This window comes from Psammomys obesus, unplaced genomic scaffold (assembly GCF_907164565.1).
Source record: "Psammomys obesus unplaced genomic scaffold, mPsaObe1.curated_primary_1811, whole genome shotgun sequence".
In the NCBI taxonomy this organism is placed as follows: Eukaryota; Metazoa; Chordata; class Mammalia; order Rodentia; family Muridae; genus Psammomys; species Psammomys obesus.
Genome location: NW_026592510.1, coordinates 7,974,873 through 7,997,529, shown reverse-complemented (window position 1 = coordinate 7,997,529; position 22,657 = coordinate 7,974,873). Strand labels below are relative to the sequence as shown.

At 37.0% G+C, this 22,657-nt stretch overlaps 1 protein-coding gene across 5 annotated transcripts in view; it reads right to left on the bottom strand.

Moving 5' to 3' along the window:
* Window positions 1–2,120: 2,120 nt before the first annotated feature.
* Kiaa2026 (KIAA2026 ortholog) overlaps window positions 2,121–22,657 on the bottom strand; it is a 79,538-nt gene continuing 59,001 nt past the window's right edge. For 3 of the 5 annotated variants that reach the window (XM_055614235.1, XM_055614236.1, XM_055614237.1), the window contains 3 exons: window positions 11,604–11,719; window positions 8,426–8,613; window positions 2,121–7,302 (listed from right to left, as the gene is read on the bottom strand). In XM_055614235.1, coding sequence (XP_055470210.1) covers window positions 3,683–7,302; window positions 8,426–8,613; window positions 11,604–11,719 — 3,924 coding nt within the window. In that variant the 3' untranslated portion in view covers window positions 2,121–3,682. Of the gene's footprint in view, window positions 7,303–8,425; window positions 8,614–11,603; window positions 11,720–17,782; window positions 17,864–22,657 lie in introns of those variants that run through there. The other 2 variants (XM_055614239.1, XM_055614238.1) reach the window with 2 other exon arrangements.

Here is a 22,657-nt window from a genome sequence, read left to right as displayed (position 1 = left end):
AAAAAAGAGGAAAAGAAGACAAAACGGTCATATACCAGAAATGGTTAGAGGCATCTATATCTATGCCTAGCTCAGAAAGGCTAGCCTCTCCTGGAGGACTGCAACCTCAAACAGCAGGGTCCTACAACAGTAAACATCTGGAGAGGCCCACTTCACTTGAAGATAGCTCAGATTTTCAAAGGAACGGGAAGGAGTTTTCTACATTTTCATCTTATGACTTGCCTTTAACAGTTCGGTCACTTGAAACATCAAAATCTCTTAATCTCAGGCAATGGCAAAACCATCTTTAAGGTACTTAAATGTGAACTTTAGGTAGAAATCATCATTTTTAATAAAACCTAAAACCGTGAGAAGAAAAAAAATAGCATGGAAAAATGAAGCAAAGTTTCAACAACATAAAAACATGGGTCAGAGAGATAGCAAAGAACAGTCAGAGAAAATTTCTGAAACTGAAGATCAGGTCTTTTTTGTTTTATTGTTGTTGTTGTTTTTGAGACAGAGCTTCATGTATCAGGCTGGTCTTCAACTATGTATTTAGAATGGTCTTGAACTTCTGATCTTCCTGCCTCCATCTCCCTGGTGCTGGGGACCAAATTCAAGTCTTCATGCATACATGCTAGGCAAGCATTCTACTGTCTCAAAACAAGGTAAAGTAGCCTTCAAATAAAAAAGCTACCTAGAATTCTAGTCAACAAGTATGTATCAAACACTGTGTGCCAATTGCTGGGATGACAGTGGCTGATGAGGCCCCTCTTAAAAACAGCAGGCATTTACACGGTTGTGAAGGAGTGCTGTCCTCAGATGAGAGCCAGACATGGAGGAATGAGAACCTATAATCAAGCTTTAAAGTCAGAAAAAGGAGATGATAAGCCTCAAAATTTCTGGAAACTACAGCCCAGTACAGAGAAGAACAAGCAGGAGGCATACTCACACTGCTTTTACTTCTTCTACTCCAGGGATTCAGTAGCTTACACCAAGCTTTCAAGATTGGGGTTGGTGGGGCTGCAGGGATGGCTCAGTGGTGAAGAGCAGTGGCTGCTCTTCCCGAGGACCCAGGTTTAATTCCCAGCACCCACATGGCTGCTCACAACTGTATCTCTAGTTCCAGGGAACCTGACACCTTCACACAAACATACACACAGGGAACTGAAGCCTGGGAACTCTGGAAGCGCAGCCAGTGCTCTTCACCACTGAGCCATCCCTCCAGCCCTCAAGAACCAAGTTTTGTTTTAAAAATACTGATAAAGACATGGGGAAAAGGAGGAGTAGGTGATCTAGGAGATCAGAGACAGAACTGGCAAAGGCACTGTTTTAAAGCATGAATATTCATTCTGAAATGGTAAGAATGGTGGTTATGTCTGTAATCAATGCATTGAGGTAGTACAGATCAAGTGTTCAAGGCTAGCTTAACCTACACTGACAAAAATAAGTAACTCCGTTCTCCCTTCCACACCTAATGATTTTGTGTGTGTGTGTGTTTGTGTGTGTGTGTTGTTCGGGGTAGAACACATGAACTTGTGCAAATTAGGCAAACACTCTGCCCTTGAGTTATTGGTATAAAACAATTGAAAAACATGAGCAATATTTTAGGAACACTCGTTATCCTTTCCACTTTAATAACACCATTTTAATGTAGTATGAACGGGAATCTTTAGGCCTCCTCTTTTTCTCTTCTATTTATGTATGTGGGTGTACATGTTGTCTGTGTGGGTCCCTGTGGACTCACAGAAGGCAATGGAATTACAGGCAGTTGTGAGGTGTCAGGTATGGTGCTGGGAACTGAACTCAGCTTTTCTGGAAGACCAGCAAGTGCTCTCTACCACTGAGCCATCTCTCTAGCTGTTTTCTTTAAATAATGAGAAGATATCCTAAAATGGTATTTATTTTGTGTGACGTGCTTAAGCCTGCTCTTTCCTTCCATCATGTGGGTCGTGAGGATTGAACTCAGGTCTTCTGGTTTGGTGGCAAGCACCCTTATTCACTGAGCTATCCCATAGCCTAGGCCTTTTCCTTCTACTATTTTAAATTTGAGACTAGAATGCTGTGCTGAGGCTTAATATTGTAAGCGGAATGTGTATGTATCAGCCTCTCAGTAAGGTAATAAAGTAATAAAGCTCCAGTAAACACAAAACTACCTTTTATTTACAATGAGGCACATTCTCAAGCACTACAAATTCAAGCCCTGAGTCAAACCAACTGAGCCACAAAATTTGCTTAATAAAAGAATTTAAGCAGCTGCTCTATAATCTGAGTAAAAGAAGAAAGAGCACTACTATTTTCTCTCACTTTTAATTTCAAATGACAAAGTAATTCATGTTCTTAAACATAATTTTGGAAGATCAGTAACAATGAACCAATACCTCAATTTAAACAGAAATGTGTGTGGAGAATGAAGGTGAAGGGCAACACCACCACTCTGCACTACTTCTGTAAACTCTTATGAACACAGATTATTAAAAAACAAGGTTTGCCAAGTATGGAAGTATATGTCTGTAACCTTGGCACACTCAGGAGGCCAAGGCAAGGCTAGCCGGTGTTATCTGGTAAGTTCCAGGCCTGCCTAGGGACACAGAGAACCCTTAAAAAAGCTTTAAGAAACATGTTTTAGATGTATAGACATAAACCAAATACACTCATCTGAAAAAGACAACACACATTTGTTTTTGTTGATAAAGAATTTAGCGATTAATTTAAAAAAAAATGTCTGAAACCACAGAAATTTGAAAGAAAACTTCAAAACAGAAGTGAAGTAGAACTACGGAGAAAGAATGTGAAGCATCAGATTCATGTCCTGGCTCTACTCCCCATGAGCCAGATAAGCTTGGACATGTCACTCAGCTCCCAAGATTATTGTGAAAATCAAGTAAGATACATGAAAGGAAGCTCTGTCAAGTATAAAGCCTCTGCAAGTGCTATTATTTCTATACATGTCCCAATTTTAATGCAAAAATTTAAAGGACTATTTTCATTTATATCATGTATTCTTTCAGTGGACAAGAACACATTTTAAAAATGGTATTCAAACAAAGAAATACAGCAACTCAGTTTATTACATGCAGATTCTTCTGCATTGTTGCTAACAGTTCACTGGTCCAAAATTACTAAAATACTTAAAAAACTATACATTATGTAAACAAAACATAAATAAGACAGTATTGTTCTTTGTACATATATTTAGTACAGATTATTAGGGATTTAAGGAATATGTACAATTTTACACCGTAAACTGCATTTTCTTAATGCATAAATATATATATATATTTACAGAAACAAAAATAAGATGTTACTAACGACACAGAATACTCTACTGTAGATACACCACAACAGTCCAAATTCAAGAAGAAACATATCAATATAAGTGTGAAAAGGCTAGCTTACTTAAACTAGTCAAGCTTTACTTTGTTCAATTTATGTTATATAAACAGGTAAATCTTGATGACATATTTTGAACAAAGAACCTTGGAAAACATCCTCACACCAATGAGTGAAATGGTATACTTTCCCCTCCCCAATAAAACAAAGTCTTGTGCAAGCTTGTGAAGATACATTAAGACACACACACATACTTGTACACACAAGTATGAAAACAAGTATGTTTTCAACGGTATAATAAACAGTTAAAATTTTTATGGGAGTTAAAACAATGCCCCATTATACAAAAACTGGCTCATTTAGTCTAAATTCAAGATGCAGCTGTGTCAGGTTTCTCTAAACAAGATGATGGAAAAGCAGGGAAGACAGAGGAAGGATTTTGACTAGCTGATACAACAACTTGAGGAAGAGATGAAGACAATGAAGTTACCTTAGATGCTGGAGTATTTATGGTATTTAAAATGGCTCCTTCTGGGCTAACCAATAACTTTTTGACAGAGGTATCCAAATGAAATACCGATGTACTACTTGGCAGTGGAGGATTACTGGAGGAAATGGCAGAAACCAAAGATGTCTTAGCCAAAAGAGTAGCCGGAGAAGATTTAATTACTGAAGTCAATGCTGCCGGTGATGCAGGTGGAACATAAAGTTTAGCAGGTGTGTTTGCAATGTCTGGTGTTGTATGTACTGTAGAGAGAGAACTTGGGCTTCCAAGAGAGTTTACAATCTTTGCTGAGTTTCTTACAGAATGTTTTAAAGGCTGTCCACTTAAAGAATTATTTGATGTCTGTATAATCTTCTGGACAGAATTATCTACTGGTGTAGGCAGTATGCCTTGGCCACTGTTAATAACTAAGGGGGGAGGTCCATATTTTGGATTAGTAGCGATAAGGAGGACATGGCTACCAGCTCCAAGACCTTGTGGCGGAACAATAAACCGGGCTCCATTCATCATTATTTGAGTACCTGGTGCCAGAGGGGTACTGGTGTTGATAACTATTTTTTGCTGAATACAAGGTTCACTGAAAGAAGCACCTGCCAGACTAGTTATATTTGATGGGGGTGTACAGGTGTGAATGGCAGAGCCAACTGCAGAAGAATTGTTATTGGGAGTTGTTTTTACTAATGAAGGGGACAGATGCTGGTTTGGCATAGAAGTAACATTGGAAATATTAATTATTTTACCTGGACTTGGTGAGAGGGATGATAATTCAGCTTGAGGTTTATTTGTGTTTGCATTTGTTGGCACTGTAGTTGAATTCCCTGGTGACTGAAACTGGAGAGAAGTTCGAGACTGTCTTTTAGAGAGAGATACAGGGCGTGTGGCTCCTGGTACTGTTGTTGAATGTGGAACTGTGTTGATTATTTTTGGAGATGTAGTCACAGGTGTAGGCAAGGCAACAGTAACAGGGATTTGCAAAGCTGATGTCAAACATTTAGGAGACACTGTTGGTTGTGTAGTTGAAATGAGAACAGATGATGCAAGGTGTCCCGTTTTTACAGTTGATATAGCCACAGTGTTTCCGAGATTTGATGGGCAAAGTCTATTTGACAAAACAGGCATAATTCTTGAAGAGGTATCATTTCCACTGACTAAAACAGGAGGTCGTGTCCCAACTAAAGCAGGGGATGAGGTCACTGAAAGGGAACTCAAATGTTCATTTACTCCTGTTCCTGAGAACATGTTTGTAGCTCTTGCTGTAGAAACCACTGACTCATTAACAGGAGGAAGATTTTGACTCACAATATTTGAGCTTGCCGGAACTGAATTACCACTTGTAGACAAGGGCGAAACACAGCCCTTACTACTTTTGTCTTCTCCTTTTGGCATTACGCTTTGTAATATATTAATTGATGACATAGCTGGAAGATTTCCTGAAGGATTTATAATTGCTTGACCTATGTTTAGTCCAATTTTCACATCTTTAATCTGAGACACAGTTGGTGAAGAATTTATTTTTATTGGTGTTCCCACTGTAGACGGAATTAGTACTATTTGGGGTTGCTCTGGAGTCTTAACATATGTTTTATTCAAGGGAGAAGGAAGTGTCTGTTTTAATGATTCTGCAGCAATAGCTGAGGCTGAAGTGCCACTAGGAACTGGAGCATTAATAAAAACTACTTTCTGGGTAGAGATACCTGTAGATGTTGGTGCTGGTGCCATATTAACTGAGGGCCCACTGCCAGAAGGAAGAATAGATGGAGTTGATACCAGCATAAGTTTCTGAACTGGAGTCTCACTGAGCACATCTCCATTTACTGCTGTTGTTGCATCTGCTCTTGTAACTGGGTAACTTTTTGTACTATAATCTACTTGTGGTTTAGCTGATGTAGGAATAACATTTGCATTGGTTTGTCCGAAATTTCCTGCTGATATGCTAATTACACTAACGGAGCTATTTGTTGTTGATGGTAGCAGTGAGCTGGAAGGAACAGGGGGCTTCAAAGGTGAAGAGGGCACGTATGAAGTTTTTTCTATGATGGGGCCCGCATAACCACTGCCAGAGGGTTGGCCTAATGTGGATTTAAGATTTTTCCCCAGGGGTGGATGAAAGCCACATGAAATAGAAACAGAAGTAGGTGCTTGGCTAAAAGATGGGAGACTAGACGTAGTGGTCATTCCAGCTACTTGTGAAAAAGCAGGGGATGATGTTGATTTTGGCACCAGAAATGCCTGAAGTTGAGGTGCAAAGGTGAAAACAGAACTTGAAGATAAACTGTTAGGTGAATTTTGTTCCGGATTGGTTTGTACTTTTACAACTCCAGTGTTCCCACCTCGAGTCCTAACAAGAATCGACTGTGAATCTCTTATACACACAGTTTTAAGTTCTTGCTTTGCCTCAGAAGAATCAAGAGTTTGCTGTGAAAAACAGGTGAGGGAACTGCCAGGATCTGCAGATTCATTTAGTGTGGTTGCTGGTAATAGAGGCTGAACTGTTGAGGAAATGGTGGGTGAAGTAGTAGGCTGGGGGAATGTGGCTGATGGAACTGCATTCTTGACTTTTCCTGCGTCACTCTGGCTAGTCTTACCTGGTGATGTTAACACATTACTCACAGAGGTCACAGGCGACAAAGGCTGTGATCTAGCATTCACATTTGATGAAGGTGTAACTGTCTTACTGAAAACAGTATTAGGCAGTTGGGTAGAAACAGAGGTGACAGGAACAGATATTGAAGAACAGTTTACACTTGCAGTCTGTGGGGAAGAGGAGCAGTGTTCTGCGCCTTTCTGCTGAGGTGGTGCTGTCTCTTTTGCAATTGCTTTCCCCTCTTTGTGTTGAATCACAAAATTCTTAGGCAGAATAAGAACTTGCTGCATGATCTTTTCTCCTGTTTTAGAATCTACCACAGGCTGCATATGAATCTTGACAGAACTATTATGAAGGTCTACTGGCAACCACTGACCACAGGGCATTTTGTATACCATCTGTAAAGGTCCTTTTGTATTGGTGAGGCAGGTCAATGCTGGCTTTATGGGGCTTGTTTCAACAGGAGATAGAGCTGGCTTTTCCACAGCAGGAACACTTCTACCTGTGGAAGGGGGCAGTTGATTTGTTAAGGTCACTTTGTTCCCAATATTCTTTGCAAGCAAGGCCTGAATAGGTTTGGTCCCTTTCTGAAGAGTAGACACTGGTACTGAATCCTTTGAAGCAAATGACTCTGAAAATGGCAGTTCTGTAGGCTTGGATTCATTCAAACAGTCAATCTGCATGTCGACTTCTAAGTTCTCAACTGATGTCTCATTTGTGCTTAGCTTTGCTTTCTTCCTTGGGGAAAGCTCTTTTGTGCTATCATCCAGGTAACTACTTTGTTTGGACTGTCGTTTAAGTGGTTTAGGCAGTGATTTTACTACATCTTTAGAAGGCAATTCTTTTTTCAACAGCTTGCTTCTGGCCACAGAAAAGCCTATTTCTGATAATTTCATATCATCTGAAAATTATAAAAAAACAAGCATCTTGTTTATAGAAAACAATGACTGAGTATCAACAATTATAAAAATTAAAGTCGGGGATGGGGGATGGGGAAGAGAGGGTGGGACTGAGAGGAGAACAAGGAAGGGGCTACAACCTGGATGTAAAGTGAATACTTAAATGAAGTAACTAAAAAATTAAAGCCAATCTTTGAGGAGGTAATTTAATATGTCTACTGCACAGTCATTCTAAAGCTTCTGCACTATCTAAGAAGGTAACAATGACCTTTGACATGCTCACTTCCATATCCCAAATATGCTTAAGAGTGACCTATTACTAAAATTAGTTTTGGTTTAATCCTGCTGCCAATGTATAACTGTTAAGAAAAAAAAAAAAAACTTGCAGCTTTTAAAAAGACATTCAGTTTAACTTGGCTAGTTTTTTTTTTTTCTCTAGATAGGGAAACCTTTATACCATAGAGGTTGCTATTAGATACTATCTTTAGAGAGTCTAAATGAAACAAATGTTCAACCTTTCCTATTCTTTATCCTTAAATAATTTATGGCCAAATCTGGTCAAATGAAGTTCACTTTTACAGTTCACAGAAAACATGAAATATGTTAACATATTGCTAACCACAAGTTTTCATATAAACTGCTTATATAACTAAAGAAGGCCGTTGGTGAGTTGAAATGAGTCACATGTAATTTGGTCTAGCTACCCATACTTATTTGGAATGATGTGTTTACTTTGGTCTCAGTCAGCCTTCAACCTTGGCCACACCTCATTTTAAAAAAAATCTTTTAAATCTTAAGGCTTTGTCATATTCATTTACAGCAAACTTGACCAACAGAGCTTTGAGAGCAGTAACAGTAAAAAGATAATCAATGAATTATAAAAGGGCAACAGATTAGTTGTGTATGATCTGTAACAAGTGATGAGACATATATAATTTAGGATTAGGCACTGGTTCTGGAAACACTTAGAAATTTAATAATGACTTCCAAGAAATTGCTTAACAGGATATGAGTAGTATTTCTGTAAAGTATCAGATTTCTTCAATCACATCTACTAACCAGACTACCTTTCGCCTTCACAGCAAACAGAAATTATGCTTATAGTTAAAAAGTTTGAATGCCTACCTAAATCCTCGTGCTCTTTCTCCAGGTTGTCTAGAGGTTCTGCTGCATCTGCAGACTTACTGATTTCTGCTTTAGAGAGCTCTCTCTCATGGTTCCCTTCACACTCTTCCGTAGTCCACAGTTCCCTAGTGAACTGACCATGATCAGGTTGTCTTCGGAAATCATCATAGTCTTTCTTCAGGCGGCTCCTGAAATAAACCAATCTAACATGGAACTTTTGAAAACTAAATTAATTTAGCATTTTAAGTTAAATACTGAAATATTTTCAATTGTCATTAAATTGTTTTAAGTGTACCTAAAATGTCTACTAGTTCAGTCTTGCCAATTATTAATTGCCCAAGAAGACAAAACTTATGATATATGCTTAAACTGAAATGTTACATCTTTACATTTCTGAATAGTTTGAACATGCCATTTTTCTGTCTTTTTGAAGGCTGTGGATAAAACTATTAAGAAAGTCAATACATTTTTATTTGAATTAAAAAGTGGGCTCGAGTCATTAGCCTGGGGCTCACCAAGTAGATGGGCCAGCAAGCCCTAGGGATCTGCATGTAATGTACATGCTTGACTTTTATTTGTTTGTATTTTAAGGCTAGGATAGCACTATGTAGCCCTGATCAGTCTGGAATCTGCTATAAGGAACAGGCTGATCTTGAATTTACAGAGATGCCTGCCTCCACCTCCTAAGTGCTGGAATTAAAGGCATGCATCACAATACTTGATATTAAACATAGGTTCTGGAGATCAAACTCTGGTCCTTGTGCTTGCTAGGCAATCACTTTACTACAAGACAAGTACTTTGCCAGCTGGACTATTACCTCATACATTCCTGAAATTACTCATTATAGTACAGTCTAGATTTTTTCATAGTTTTGAAAACAAGGTCTTACTATGGATCAGCTTATCTAAAATTTATAATCCTCCTACCTCAGATTTCCACTTGCTGGGATTACATGCCAGTCTAGAAAATTTAAGTGATAATAATTTTAAAGTTTATTTTTATTTATTATATTGTGTGTGTGTGTGTGTGTGTGTGTGTGTGTGTGCGCGCGCGCCCACGTGTATGCAAGAAAGCACACTTATGTGCCATGTGTACACGTGGGCTGATCAGGGTCAATTTCTACCATGAGTTCAAGGAATCAAGCTCAGGTCATCAGGCTTGCATACCACACACTTTTCCATGAGCCATCTTGCCAGTCCTATGTGACAGTATTGATTATTACTGTAATTATTAAAAAGATTATCACAATCATTTGGGCCATGAGTGTCCTTCCAGAGTCCAGGTCTTGCTTCTTCCCTTCGGAGCATCCAGACACCAATGTGTACAGATGCTGTACTTGAAGGAATGAAACTTAGCTGGGTAGGTGGGTTAGCAGGATCCTGGTCTGACAGTGAATGCCCGGAGGGGAGAAAGCCTTCTTGGCTAAAGCCCTTTCAGTGACACAGCTCTTCTTTATAGGGGAGAATAAGGGCTATAGAAACTTTGGGGAAGTGCATAAGGATTTGGGAGGTGAGTGTACATCACTGGCTGGGGCTGAGGTACTGGGAATGCTTCATTTGCATGGAGAGGAATTCTAGTGTTAGCTAGACATGTCTTTATGAGAAAAACCTGAAACCTGGTCACCAGGATACCTGACTACCTCAAGGATGGTAGAGGTGGGGGTTGCAAGACCTTTGCACTGAGACATACAGGCCTAGAACAGGGACGAAGCAATCCTTACTGCTTTTGGTCTCAAGGTGAGATTTTCACGGTTTGGACATATCTCGACTTCACTCTTGCTCCAGGCCAGTCTCCCCAGTTGCAGGGTTCATGTGTCCCACATAGGAGTTATAAACTTTTGGTCTTATTAGAATTAGTGTTCACAAAGCCTAGAGCAGCAAAGCTGAAATGATACTTAACTTTTATAGGATTCTGGCTGTTTCTGAGAAACTGGAGAGACAGAACATTTCTAAACAATTACATGTTTTCCTGGAGGTTATTATTTTATATGCTTTGAACTAAGTTTTCTATTTACCTTTACCCTTTTTATCTTGTTTTAAGTTTGTTTATATCTATCTATCTATCTATCTATCTATCTATCTATCTATCTATCTATCTATCATCTACCTACCTACCTACCTATTGTGTGTGTCTGAGCACGTGTGTGACATAGATGTAAGTGTGTGTGTGTGTGTATATATATATATATATATATATATATATGCAACCTTTAAGAAAATTTTACCAATTCTGCATTGACGCTATATCCACAACGATATCCAACAACTCCTGTCATATGTCATACTATAAGCTACTCTCATTTTTTCCAGGGTAACTAACTACTATAGTATTACTAGTTCAACTGCTTTCATCTTTACAACTTTTCCAACTTGGCAGTTAGAGTGAATACTTTAAAACTTAAGGTCAGGTAGCTGCAGAGAAGGTTCAAATGAGCAAAGGTGCCTGCTACCAAGATCCATATGGTAAAAGGAAAGAACCAATTCCTTGCAGTATTCTCTAACCTCCACATGTGCACCATGGCAAACGTGTTTTTTTCCAGGTTGTAGCCCCCACCACCTCCATACATACAAAATCAGTCAGTCAGTCAATCAATCAATCAATCAATGGAAACAAAACAAAACAAACCCCTTAAGGTTAGAGATATAGCTCAGTGGTGTTTGCTTAGCAAGGCTCTGGATTCAAGTCTCAGCACTTGCAAGCAAGCAAGCAAGGGAGCAAGCAAGCAAAACAGAGAAGATAACATCCTGTCTGTTACAAACTTTTGAAAAGCTCTTCATCTTGGTCCACATAAAACTGTTAAAAGATTAAGTTCTTTCTGACTTGACTACCTTTACCTCTGACTTTCATGTCTTACCACAACCTTTAATAATTTTTCTTTGGTTTTAACTGACTTTGTGCGTCCTCTAAATGCCAAATATGCTTCTATATTTAGAGACTGTGTCCTTCTGTTTCTCCCTCTAATCTGTACCTCATCCCCTTAACAAGCAGCCTTCCTCCCGTTCTTCCCCACCAGCATTTATCACATTTGAATCTGTATGTTTCTTCCATTAGGAAGTAATTTGCAGGGAAGGTGTTTTTCGTATCTGTTGAATTACAAATGAATGGAAAACACCTAAATGACTTTTACATTTCTCAAACCACAAATGCAGAAGCTAACCAGGTCGCAAAGCCCGTTACCTGTTTCTGTGAAAAGCCTTCATTAACTTCGGCTCCCACGGCAGCAGTTCATTTAGAAGGCGCACCAGCGTGCCGTGTAGCTCTCTCACAGCCTGCCTCCGGTGGTGCCATCTGCCCTAGAAACATAATTTTAAAAAGGAAATTCCTTAAACTTAACCTAAAGTCAGTATCAACCAAGTTTTATTCTCTAATAAAAACAACAAAATGTCAGTAATTCATCAAAAATATTTCTTCCACAAAAGTTTACAAAAAGAGGAAATATCTGAATATGCTTAGTGATCTTCAGTTCTACAGGAGAAAATGCAAATGCATATTATCCAAATAGAAAAAAAAACAAATTTAAAAATAATCTAATTATGTCAGTTGTAAATATCTTAGTAAATCATTTACCAAATATATGTAGTGTCTTGGGTTTGATCCCCAGTGCCAAAGTGGCGGGGGGTGGGGGGAAGACAAAGCTACCAACCAAATGAACAAGACCATGTAAAGGTACAAATAGTTAAATAAAGTCACTAAATAAGTAAACACAGCTCATGGAGTAAAGTTTTTGTAACTTTCTTTTCAAGAGCTGAGGACCGAACCCAGGGCCTTGCACTTATTTGTTGTGTTGTGATGTGTGTGTAGGTGTGTGCATGTGCAGGAGAATGGAGGAACCAGAGGACAACATAAGGACACAAGTCTTCCTGCTTCAACAGCAAGCATTCATAACCACTCAGGTACCTTCCTAAGCCCAGTCAACTGGCTGTTAAAGCCTACAACACTACACTAAAATTACTGATGTCCCTCCTACTTACTAGTATTCTGTATCTATCTATCTATCTATCTATCTATCTATCTATCTATCTATCTATCTATCTCCTATCAGTCTATCTACAGCTCTATCTATGTACACTCTATCTATGAACACCTACATCTGCTTGATTCTGATGTCCGAGCTCTTAGAACTGTATCACTACCTATTAACAACTACAATAAAGACTAGGTGTGGCAGTGCATGAGTTTAATTCCAGTACTGGAGAGGGAGAAACAGTTGGATCTCTGTGAGTTTAAGGCCAGCCAGGCTAGTGACATAGTGAGACCCTGACTCAAGAACAGAACAAAAAAATCCCCAAACAAAACAACAACAAAAACCAAAAACACAAATAGCATCAAATAAGCACATGATATAGGTTATAAAGACTCAAGTAAAGATATAACTCATCAACATATAAAATCATCTGATCATTACAGTAACAATACATTTACAGCACAGTATTTAACTATTACATTAATGTATCATATAATCCATATGTATAATTTCTAACAAAATACATACAATTTTATACCACATATCACATTTAACATGCATAACATCAGACTTCAATCTATAAGCAACTGTTGAGTCAATCTGACCATATATAGAAGAGTAAGGCCACTAGCTATAAGCAAAGGTGTATTCTAACGATGTACTTGAAGTTGCCAACTTTTTATATACACACATACACATGTACACACTATTTAAAATGACAATTCTATAACTTCATAACCCAAAGTCATTAATAGTATAGCTTGATAAAAAAAGGTAGAGCAATAGAATGTGTGTTTACATAAACACAAACAGCTGCATATCTGCTGAGGTTTTTGAGTATTAGAAAGGGAACTGTTTATTAGAAGAGTAGAACAGCTCTGGATTGGTTATATGCTATAGATATAGCAAATATGAGCCCTATGCTAATTCATGTCCCCCCAAATTTTTTATTCAAAGTGCATGATGTGTGTGTAATGCATATGAAGCCAGAAGAGGGAGCTGGACTTTCTGGAACTGGAATTAATAGGTGCTTGCTGCGCCTATTAATGTGGGTACTGGTAACAGAATCCAGGTCTTCTGCAAGAGCAGCAAATATTGACTGTGGGATTTTCTAAAACACACTGGTTCTTGACCTTCCTACTTCTGTGACCCCTTAATACAGTTCTTCATGTTGGGGTAACCCCCAACCATAAAATTATTTTGCTACCTCATAACTGTAATTTTGCTACTGTAATGAATCCTAATGTAAATTTCTCATATGTAGATAGTCTTAGGTGGCAAACTCATTTCTTTCGGCTTTGAGACAGGATCTCACTATGTTAACCCTTTGACTTATTATGTAGCTCAGGCTATCTAGAACTTTTTTAAAAAATTAATTTATTTTCTTGGGGCTGGAGAGGGGGCTCAGAGGTTAAGAGCATTGACTGCTCTTCCAAAGTCCTGGGTTCAATTCCCAGCAACCACATGATGGCTCACAACTATCTATAATGGTATCTGGTGCCCTCTCCTGGCATACAGGTATACACACAGGCAGAATACTGTATACATAATAAATAAACCTTAAAAAAGTACGTAAAATTTATTTTCTTAATAAATTAGTTTATTCACTTTGTATCACAGTTGTAGCCCTCTCCCTCATCCCCTCCCAATTCCACCTTCCCTCCTTCATCTCCTCCCAAGCCCCTTCCCCAAGTCCACTGATAGGGGAGATCCTCCTCCCCTTCTATCTGACCCTAGCCGATCAGGTCTTGTCAGGACTGGCTGCATTTTCTTCCTCTGTGGCCTGGTAAGGCTGCTTCCCCATCAGGAGGAGGTGATCAAAGAGCCAGCCACTGAATTCATGGAGACTGAGTTGCCATGGGTTACTTCTGTGCAGGGGTTCTAGGTTATCTCCACGCATGGTCCTTGGTTGAAGTATCAATCTCACAAAAGAACCCTGGGCCCAGATTTTTTGGTTCTGTTGCTTTCCTTGTGGAGTTCCTGTCCCTTCCAGGTCTTTCTATCTCCCCTTTCTTTCATAAGATTCAAAGTTTGGTTACGAGCCTCAGCATCTGCTTTGATACCCTGCTGGAAAGAGTCTTTCAGAGGCCCTGTGTAGTAGTAGGTTCTTGTCTTATTTCTTGTTTTCTCCGTCTTATGATGTCCTTCCTGTTTGCCTTTTTGAGTGAGGACTGATCATCTTACCCAGGGTCCTCATTCCTGCTTAAGCTTCTTTAGGTGAACAGATTTTCGTATGTTTATCTATAGTATATGTCTAATATATACTAATACCTGTCTAATATATAATATATATATTAGACACCGTGTGTGTCTTTCTCCTTCTGGGATACCTCACTCAGGATGATCTTCTCTAGTTCCCACCATTTGTCTGAAAATTTCCTGATTTCCTTGTTTCTGATTGCTGAGTAGTGTTTCACTGTGTAGATGCACCGCAGTTCCTGTATACATCCTTCAGCTGAGGGGCACCTGGGCTATGCCCAGATTTTGGCTGTATAGTCCGGGACCTCTCAGCTTCCCAAGTGTTGGGGTTACAGGTGTTAATCACACACCCAGCAACTACTTGGTGGAAAATGAGAAATGGTGAGAGGGTAGAATAAAAATTCCCTAAACCTAAGAGAGAGAATAGTATTAAGGAAGAAAGAAAATATTCTCTCATTAGAAAAGGATTAAAATCTGAAGAGAAGTAGTGGGGATCACAAGGAGAAAAGGGACACCCACAGAGCTAATCTGGTTTGCACACACAGCTGCTGCTTGGATTAGCACAGTGGTGATGAGATGGTGAATGGAGACATCAGTTAGGAAGACAACAGTTGGGTAGATGAGGAACAGGAAGGGCAGACTATGTCTCTAGACATTTTTATATCAAGACATATTGTAGTGGTGACTCTGCTAAATTACTAAATTAATTTTTGCATTGTAAGAGTTTAAAAATGATTAAGATTTTACATTTAATTTTGATTAATTCTAATTAACATCTAGAAAATATATTACTCAACCAAAAGACTACATACAAGGAAGGGAACTTAATGTTTAATCAGAAAACAGATTTTAAACTTTCATACCTGTTTTGAAATGTCTATGGTCTTCTATCATAAAAGATTAATAAAATATATAAAACTATAAAAAATATAATGACTCCAGTGAAAGGAACCTTATATACACTGCCATGGAAATGTGAATCTATATAGTCTTGAGGTGATCAAAAGAGCAGAATCACTGCTTGCAATGGCATTTAAGGCAAGGGTTTTTTTTCTCAGCTACTCAGATGGAAAGGAACTCACAGCTTCATGTGTCAATCCAAATGCGGTTAAATAATGACATTTTGTGCCCCATACCACTGGAGCTAGTGATTGAATTCTGAGCCTTGTACCTTACTGCCAAGTTAACTCCCCTGTCCCAAAATTGTTGCTTTCTACCTTACTTTCTGCAATGCACAGTGTGGTGCTAGAGAGATGGCTCAATGGTTAAGGACACTAATTGCTCTTTCAGGGGACCCAGGTTCAAATCCCAGCACCCACATGGCAGCTCACAACTGTCTGTAACTCCAAGATCTGACACTCTCACATAGACATACATGCAGGCAAAACACCAATGCACATAAAATAAAGGTAAGTAAGTTAAAAGAAAAAAAGAATGTTACCACAGTGTACAGCAGAAATATTACAAAAAGCATAAAGATTATTCATTTTTACAAGCAATTAGAGTTAGAAACAATCTGCTTTACCTTTGGCCCAATATAAAAATCTACTTCAAATTAAACAAATATTTAATGATGTTTAAACTAAGTATCCACAAGCCAGAAATAGCTTTCTAACTGATCAACTTTACTGATTATATATAGAAGAGAAAAAAAAATAATTTTGAAATTTCTTCCAAGATGGATTTACTAAAACTTAAAAAGGTACACTTTTCTAAAAGAAAGCTGTCTAAAGTCACCTCAGTAAATACTTGTAAAATAGAATGACTTCAAACTACAATTCCGCATCTCAGAAATGTTAAAATTTACTGTCTTTTCAAAACACCATGCTGTCTCTCCTGGTCCCCGCAAAGCCAATTCCTAAATAAGTACAGATTATACTGTACATCCACTTATTCCTAAAGCAGCACTAACAGATTATATTGTGCAGGCACCCTTGCAATGTCAAGTTAATTAAAAGTATAGTAGTAATTAAAATAGGGACATACTTAAAAATGGAATTTAGAACAAAGAAAAAAGGAAAACAGTAACTGGCATGGTGGCACAAACTGGTATTGCCAGCACTCTGGAGTTGGAGGCAAGATGACGGCCTCAAGTTTGAGGACAGCCTGCGCTTTAGAGTGTGCCTCTAAAGGAAGTAAGAATAAATATGGAGGACTCCCTTATCTTTATTAATGTAAAATATATTTATTTATTTATTATTATTATTTTTAGAAAGGCATACTTTTTATGTGTACTGATTACAGAAGTAAATATCAAACTATTTAGGCAGATCAAGACTGGATGGTATTTGGGGCAATTATTCAAGTGCTGTAGTGCTGGAGTATTACTAAAATGTTATTTTATTATTATTCAAGTTATGCATATAACCTGATTAATAACTTTAAAATAAGTAACTGAACACAAGGAAATTTTAACCTTTTTATCATCAGAATTCTGACTATTTTCAGGGGTTAAATTATTTTTAAAGATAAATTCAAATGCATTATATAAATATAGTATTATGAACATGTATTAAGGTTACTTTTTAATAACAAGAGCAGTTTTTAAAGATTTGTTCATTTTATTTGATGTGTTTTGCCTGCATGTATATATGTACACTATGTGTGCTTCATAGCCAGGAAGGTCAGAAGAGGGTACTTAAGAGTTACGGTGGTGTGAAGTACCACATGAATGCTGGGAACTGAATCTGGTCCTCTGCAAGAACTGCTCTTAACCACTGAGCCATCTTTCTAGCCCAAGAGTAGTACATTTTTTTAGATTAACAGATTATACATTTTAATGTGAACAATGAATTCTGAGCATGCAACAGAAAAACAACAGCTAATAGTCTAAATGTGCAGCTTACCTTTCACTGCTTCTCATTCCATGTCCACAGCATCGGCAGATCGCCAGATCCCTTTGTATTAACTCCAAACCATGGAGTTTTAAAATAACCCTCTAGGGAATATTATTAAAAGAAGCTGATCTATGGTCATAAGGTAAGTTTGGTTTTTTTTTTTTTCTATATGTAGTTTTATGAGTTTCTTTCCTCATATGATTCCCCAGGGTTATTGATGCATTATACTCAGAAACTTATAAAACTACACAATATTGTAAAGTGAACAACTGCAAACCAATGAGTGTAAAATGAGCATGGGGAACTTACCTCATCACTAAAGAACAACTCCATCCTGTTGCAGTAACCTGAAATGGATTTACAATACCAGCTTAACACTGGCTAGGGTTCTGCACAGAGGGAGTTGGCAATCTACTAATGCTGGGGACATTGGAAACCTAAAGGGGAAAGTAGGAAAACAAACAAATTCTAGATTTATTAAGTATCTAATCAGCATGGACATGTTTAAACATTAATAAATTCAGACGTTTTGCATAGTAAACACACACAAACCATTCAATTTTTATATAGATTTTCTTGTAATGCTGTATATAATCAAAAAAAGTTATCAAGACCTATAAGAAATACACAAGGTTTTATTTTTAAATTGAGAAAATATTACTATAAAAACAAAATTTTATTATGTTGTAGGTGTGAAAGCCGTATACCATTTTATCCTTCGAAAAATTACAAAGCAAAAAATTTACATATATAGCCAAAGTTCAAATGCTACTTTCCAACATTCTTTTACTTACAAATGTTAGTACACAGAAAGAAACATACATTACAAGGCAAAGTACTTGTATTACAGCCCTGATTTTTACTAGAGACAGACATCCTATGACAAAAAAAGGACTGCCAATTTATTAGTATCGTTGTATTATAATTTTCAAGAGAATCAGAATAACTGTCAAAGTGTCAGTGGATCCCTAGTGATCAATGATGGCTCATTTAAAACCAAATCCAATCCAAAGGTGGCTTGCAAAGAATGTAAGCTCTTATGAATGAAACAGCACAAATAAAATTTAACTATTTTAGCTGGGTTTGCTGGTGGACTACTTTAATACCAGCACTTGGGAGACAAGGAAGGTGGATCTCTGAGTTCAAGGCCAGCCTGGTCTACAGAGGGAGTTCCAGGAGAGCCAAGGCTATCAGAGAAACACTGACTTGAAAACACAAACCAAGCGAAAAACAATAAAACCTAATTTAATAAACTAAATTGTTTGATATTTTTGTAGTCTAAGTAATATTAAATGAAAAATTAATACTACATTCAGTAAGAAACTCCTTCCACATTTCAACAGTCATGCATATTCAGTTTAGATAAAGTATCACCTTAATCTCACTGTTACATAGTCTCTTTTGAAAAAAAAATGCTAGTTTTGGTACTATAGTTACAAGGAGTGCACATCAGTATGGAAAAAGTTTTAAAAAGTATTTTAATATTGCTGGGGTAAAATTTTCTCTTGATACTAACACCAATTTTCACCTAAGATTAAGTCTTACATTGAATGTGTATATTGTATATATGAGCTTTAATTGCACTTCTAAATTAGCAATAAATCAAGTACAAAGGCAAATTACCACTTTGATAACATCACTGCTTTGTACAAAGAGAAACCTGGGTGGCAGATCATATTCCTAGTGAGGCAGCTCACTCTTCACTAGAGAAAAAAGGAAAACCATATACATTTTAAAATATTTTCTTATGCTCAATCTGTCTGTATACAAAATTTTGCTTAAAGGCAGATACCTCTTTGATTGAACTGATAAATTGAGCAAATGAAAACACAGGTTCACATGGAAAATTTTTTAAAAGAGTGGCAAATATTTTCTATTTTTTACTACCTTGAAGGCAGTATGTCTAACAAATTTCAAATATAGCAAGACTGAGTAAATGTATTAAAACATTCATGTTCTAACTTACAGGAAAGCAAAAAAAAATTTCCTAGACTAGAAAGAATGTTTCCCAAATAACTCAGCAGAATGAAAATTTTATCTCAACTAAAGTAACAAGAACACAAGCAGCAAATGGTGCAATTCCTCTTTGAGAACACTCAAACCTTCTGTGGCCTAAATTATGATGGCATTGTCAGACTATGTTTGTTCCCATCCTAACCAGATGCCTTACTTTAGACAGAGCTGAGGCAGATAATTAAGTACAGCATTACAGAATCCAAATGAAACCATCTAGATTTTTAAGAGACTATAATCTTCCATTGTAATAAACAGTTCAATGGCAAATCCTGAGTTATTTTAAAAGCCTTTTAAATTTAACTATAAAGTGCTCTACAATATAAGGTATGTTAAATTAGAAAATAAAAACAACCTTTTAAATGCAATGTTGGCTGGATAAGAAAATGGATTTTTTTTTTCTATCCCCAGGACAAAGTAACGTGTTCCAGGCTGGCTTCAAAACACAGACCTTCTGATCCTCCTTTCCCTACTGCTAAGATTGGAGGGTGTAAAGTGTGCCCTGCTTTTCTTGTCTGTAGAAAACAGTATCTGGAAAGACCCCAGAGAGAAGAAGCTCTCTGAAACATCTAGGTGCTTATTATATGAATCGGTATTAAATCAATATCCCATGTGAAATTGCTAACTTTGTAGTGACACTTGTCGGTAACTAAACATTTAAATCTTTGTTATTAAAATAATGAAAAATCAATATTAAATGAAAGAAATGTTTTGATCCTAAGTACTATTTCAGTCCTCTTGGGATAAATATTAATCCTTCACTTATCTTGCAATAACAAAGGAAGCCCATGAGACAAGGAGTAAATCAAAGCAGCTATCTCAATTATCTAGTCCATACATTTTATTAATAAAAAAGCCTCCCCACAACGGTCTTCACTGTAAATCTAATTCCAGTAGGTATTACCTGCTTTTTACATCCACTGTATTTCAACTAGGGCAAATATATTAACATAATAAGAGGTGATAACTGACAGCCTGCCCCCCCCCAAAAAAAGATAGACCAAAGTAAGTGTACCAAAATAATCCTTCAAAATATATAGATAAATCTTTAATTAGAGTAAGTGACAACAACACATTTTTACAATAATAAAACAACTGACATTCATAACAGTGCCCACTGAGTCAATTACAGAGGTTTAAAATGTGCTCATTATTGTAGGAGGCACAAAAGCTCTTCATTAAATGATTATGTTTATTAATGTTTAAGTTTTAGATTATGTAAAAAATTCTGTTAAGGTGTGTGTTTTACTCTTAAATGATACCAAACAAATATATGGTCAATTTCTGTAATTTACATAGATCATATTCAACATCAGATTTTGTAAAATAAAAAGGTGTGTATGTGGGGGACAAAATTGTAAAATGAAAATTGCCTATTTGTTTTACGCTCTGTGGTCATTTTCACTGGCTAAGACAATTGTCTACGTAAATCCTTCAGGCAGTTTCAGCTGAGAAGAAATAACTTACATCCTATTGATACTTCAGTAAAATTATCCCTGGTAAGGCACAGTTACAAGAATCCCATTTTTTTTTTTCAAGAATGGAAATATTAAAAGCAACTTTTAAATAACAAAGGACATGGACAAGTTTGAAGACAAAATATAATCCATTGCACTTTCAACAATTCTGAAACTTTCTAACAGACCTACTCTCGGAGACCTCTCGTCTGTTTCTTTTAAGTTTTCTTCCACTTGATCCTATGAGGAAGGCAACCTGCTTACGCAGCAGCTCCACTTCACTAAGGAAGTGAGGATGGTTTTAGAGAAAATCTTGAGTGCTTGCAAAAAATTTTCCTCTTGTAATGTGCTGTATGTACTTAAATCAACTAGCCTAAAGCTATGCAGTAGAAACAAAATTCCTATCATATAGAAAAAGTAATGTTTAAGTACAGTATATAAAGCTTTCACAATTTACAGAAATCTGCTCAGTAATAAAACGTGAAAACCTGCAAAACTATAAATTATGGCCTGATTTTAAAAAAGACGTCACCCTTTTATGAACATAAAATATTGAGTAAGATGAAAAGAACCCTTTTCATTGAAAATATTCTCACACTATTTTTTCCTGTGTACAACTTATTACTGTAGTAAATTTTAGTAAAACAGTCTTCCATATCAAGAGACTTCCCAGATACATAAAGTACATATGAAAACATAAGGCCTCAATATTTAAATGGAAGTATTTCTGAAATGTTTTCCCCACTTTCTGATGGTACACTGACCATATGGTTTTCGTGTTAAATGGTGACTGTTTAGACTGTTTTTGTTTTGTTGTGAGACAGAGTCTCACTAAGTAGTGTTGACCAGCCTGGTTCTCACTATGCAGATGTGGCTGGCTTTGAACTCCTGGGGACCCTTTTGGCACTGCCTCACCTGAATGCTGGTATTAAAGGCATACATCACCACATTTGGTTGATGACTATTACGAACATTCCTTCACCTCTTACATCACAGTAATCCTCTGAGGTGTGTCGTACGACAGACTTCTGAAACGTATAAGGTCCTTTCACTCTTTGGGTTAAGACAGAGGACTGAAGTTTTCTGATACTTCAGTTTGTTCCCTTCAAAGTACTTCTAATATATCATTTCTAACAGCATGTAGAATGGCTACTATAAACCTGCTGAATCACTTATTTTTATACATACTTATACCAATAGGTTTTAAGCACAAAGCAAGTGGTTTCACAAGAAAACAAATGGCTTTTTTTTTAAACAGCTGATTTTTTTCTTAAATATTTGGTAATGTTCCCATTTACTTATTGGTATATAATTGCGTTTCCAATATGATATAATCTAACCATGAAAGCCAATTAAGTAATTTTATCTATTTATAAAGAACAACATGGAGCATTTTACCAAGTAAGAGCATATATGGAACATGCTCATATATGCTCATATATGTAACATAGCCTCTTAAGAACAATGAAAGATTCAGGAAACTAACTGATCACTTATTGTTAAGACATATAGTAAAAGATTAATTAAAAAAAACCCTATAGTTCAGTAATGGTTCTTTTAGGAGTCACGTTGGTAAGAACAAAAGGAATTTGTGGTCTGGTTATATCTGTTTTATATTACATATAATAAAGTTTGTTGTTATGTAATAGGCTTCTATTAAAGATAAGTAATTAAGAATACGCAGTATCTAAAAGCTACCAGTTAGAAAACAATCAGCATACTGGATAATATCTAAGACTATACCTGTTATAAACCAGGCAA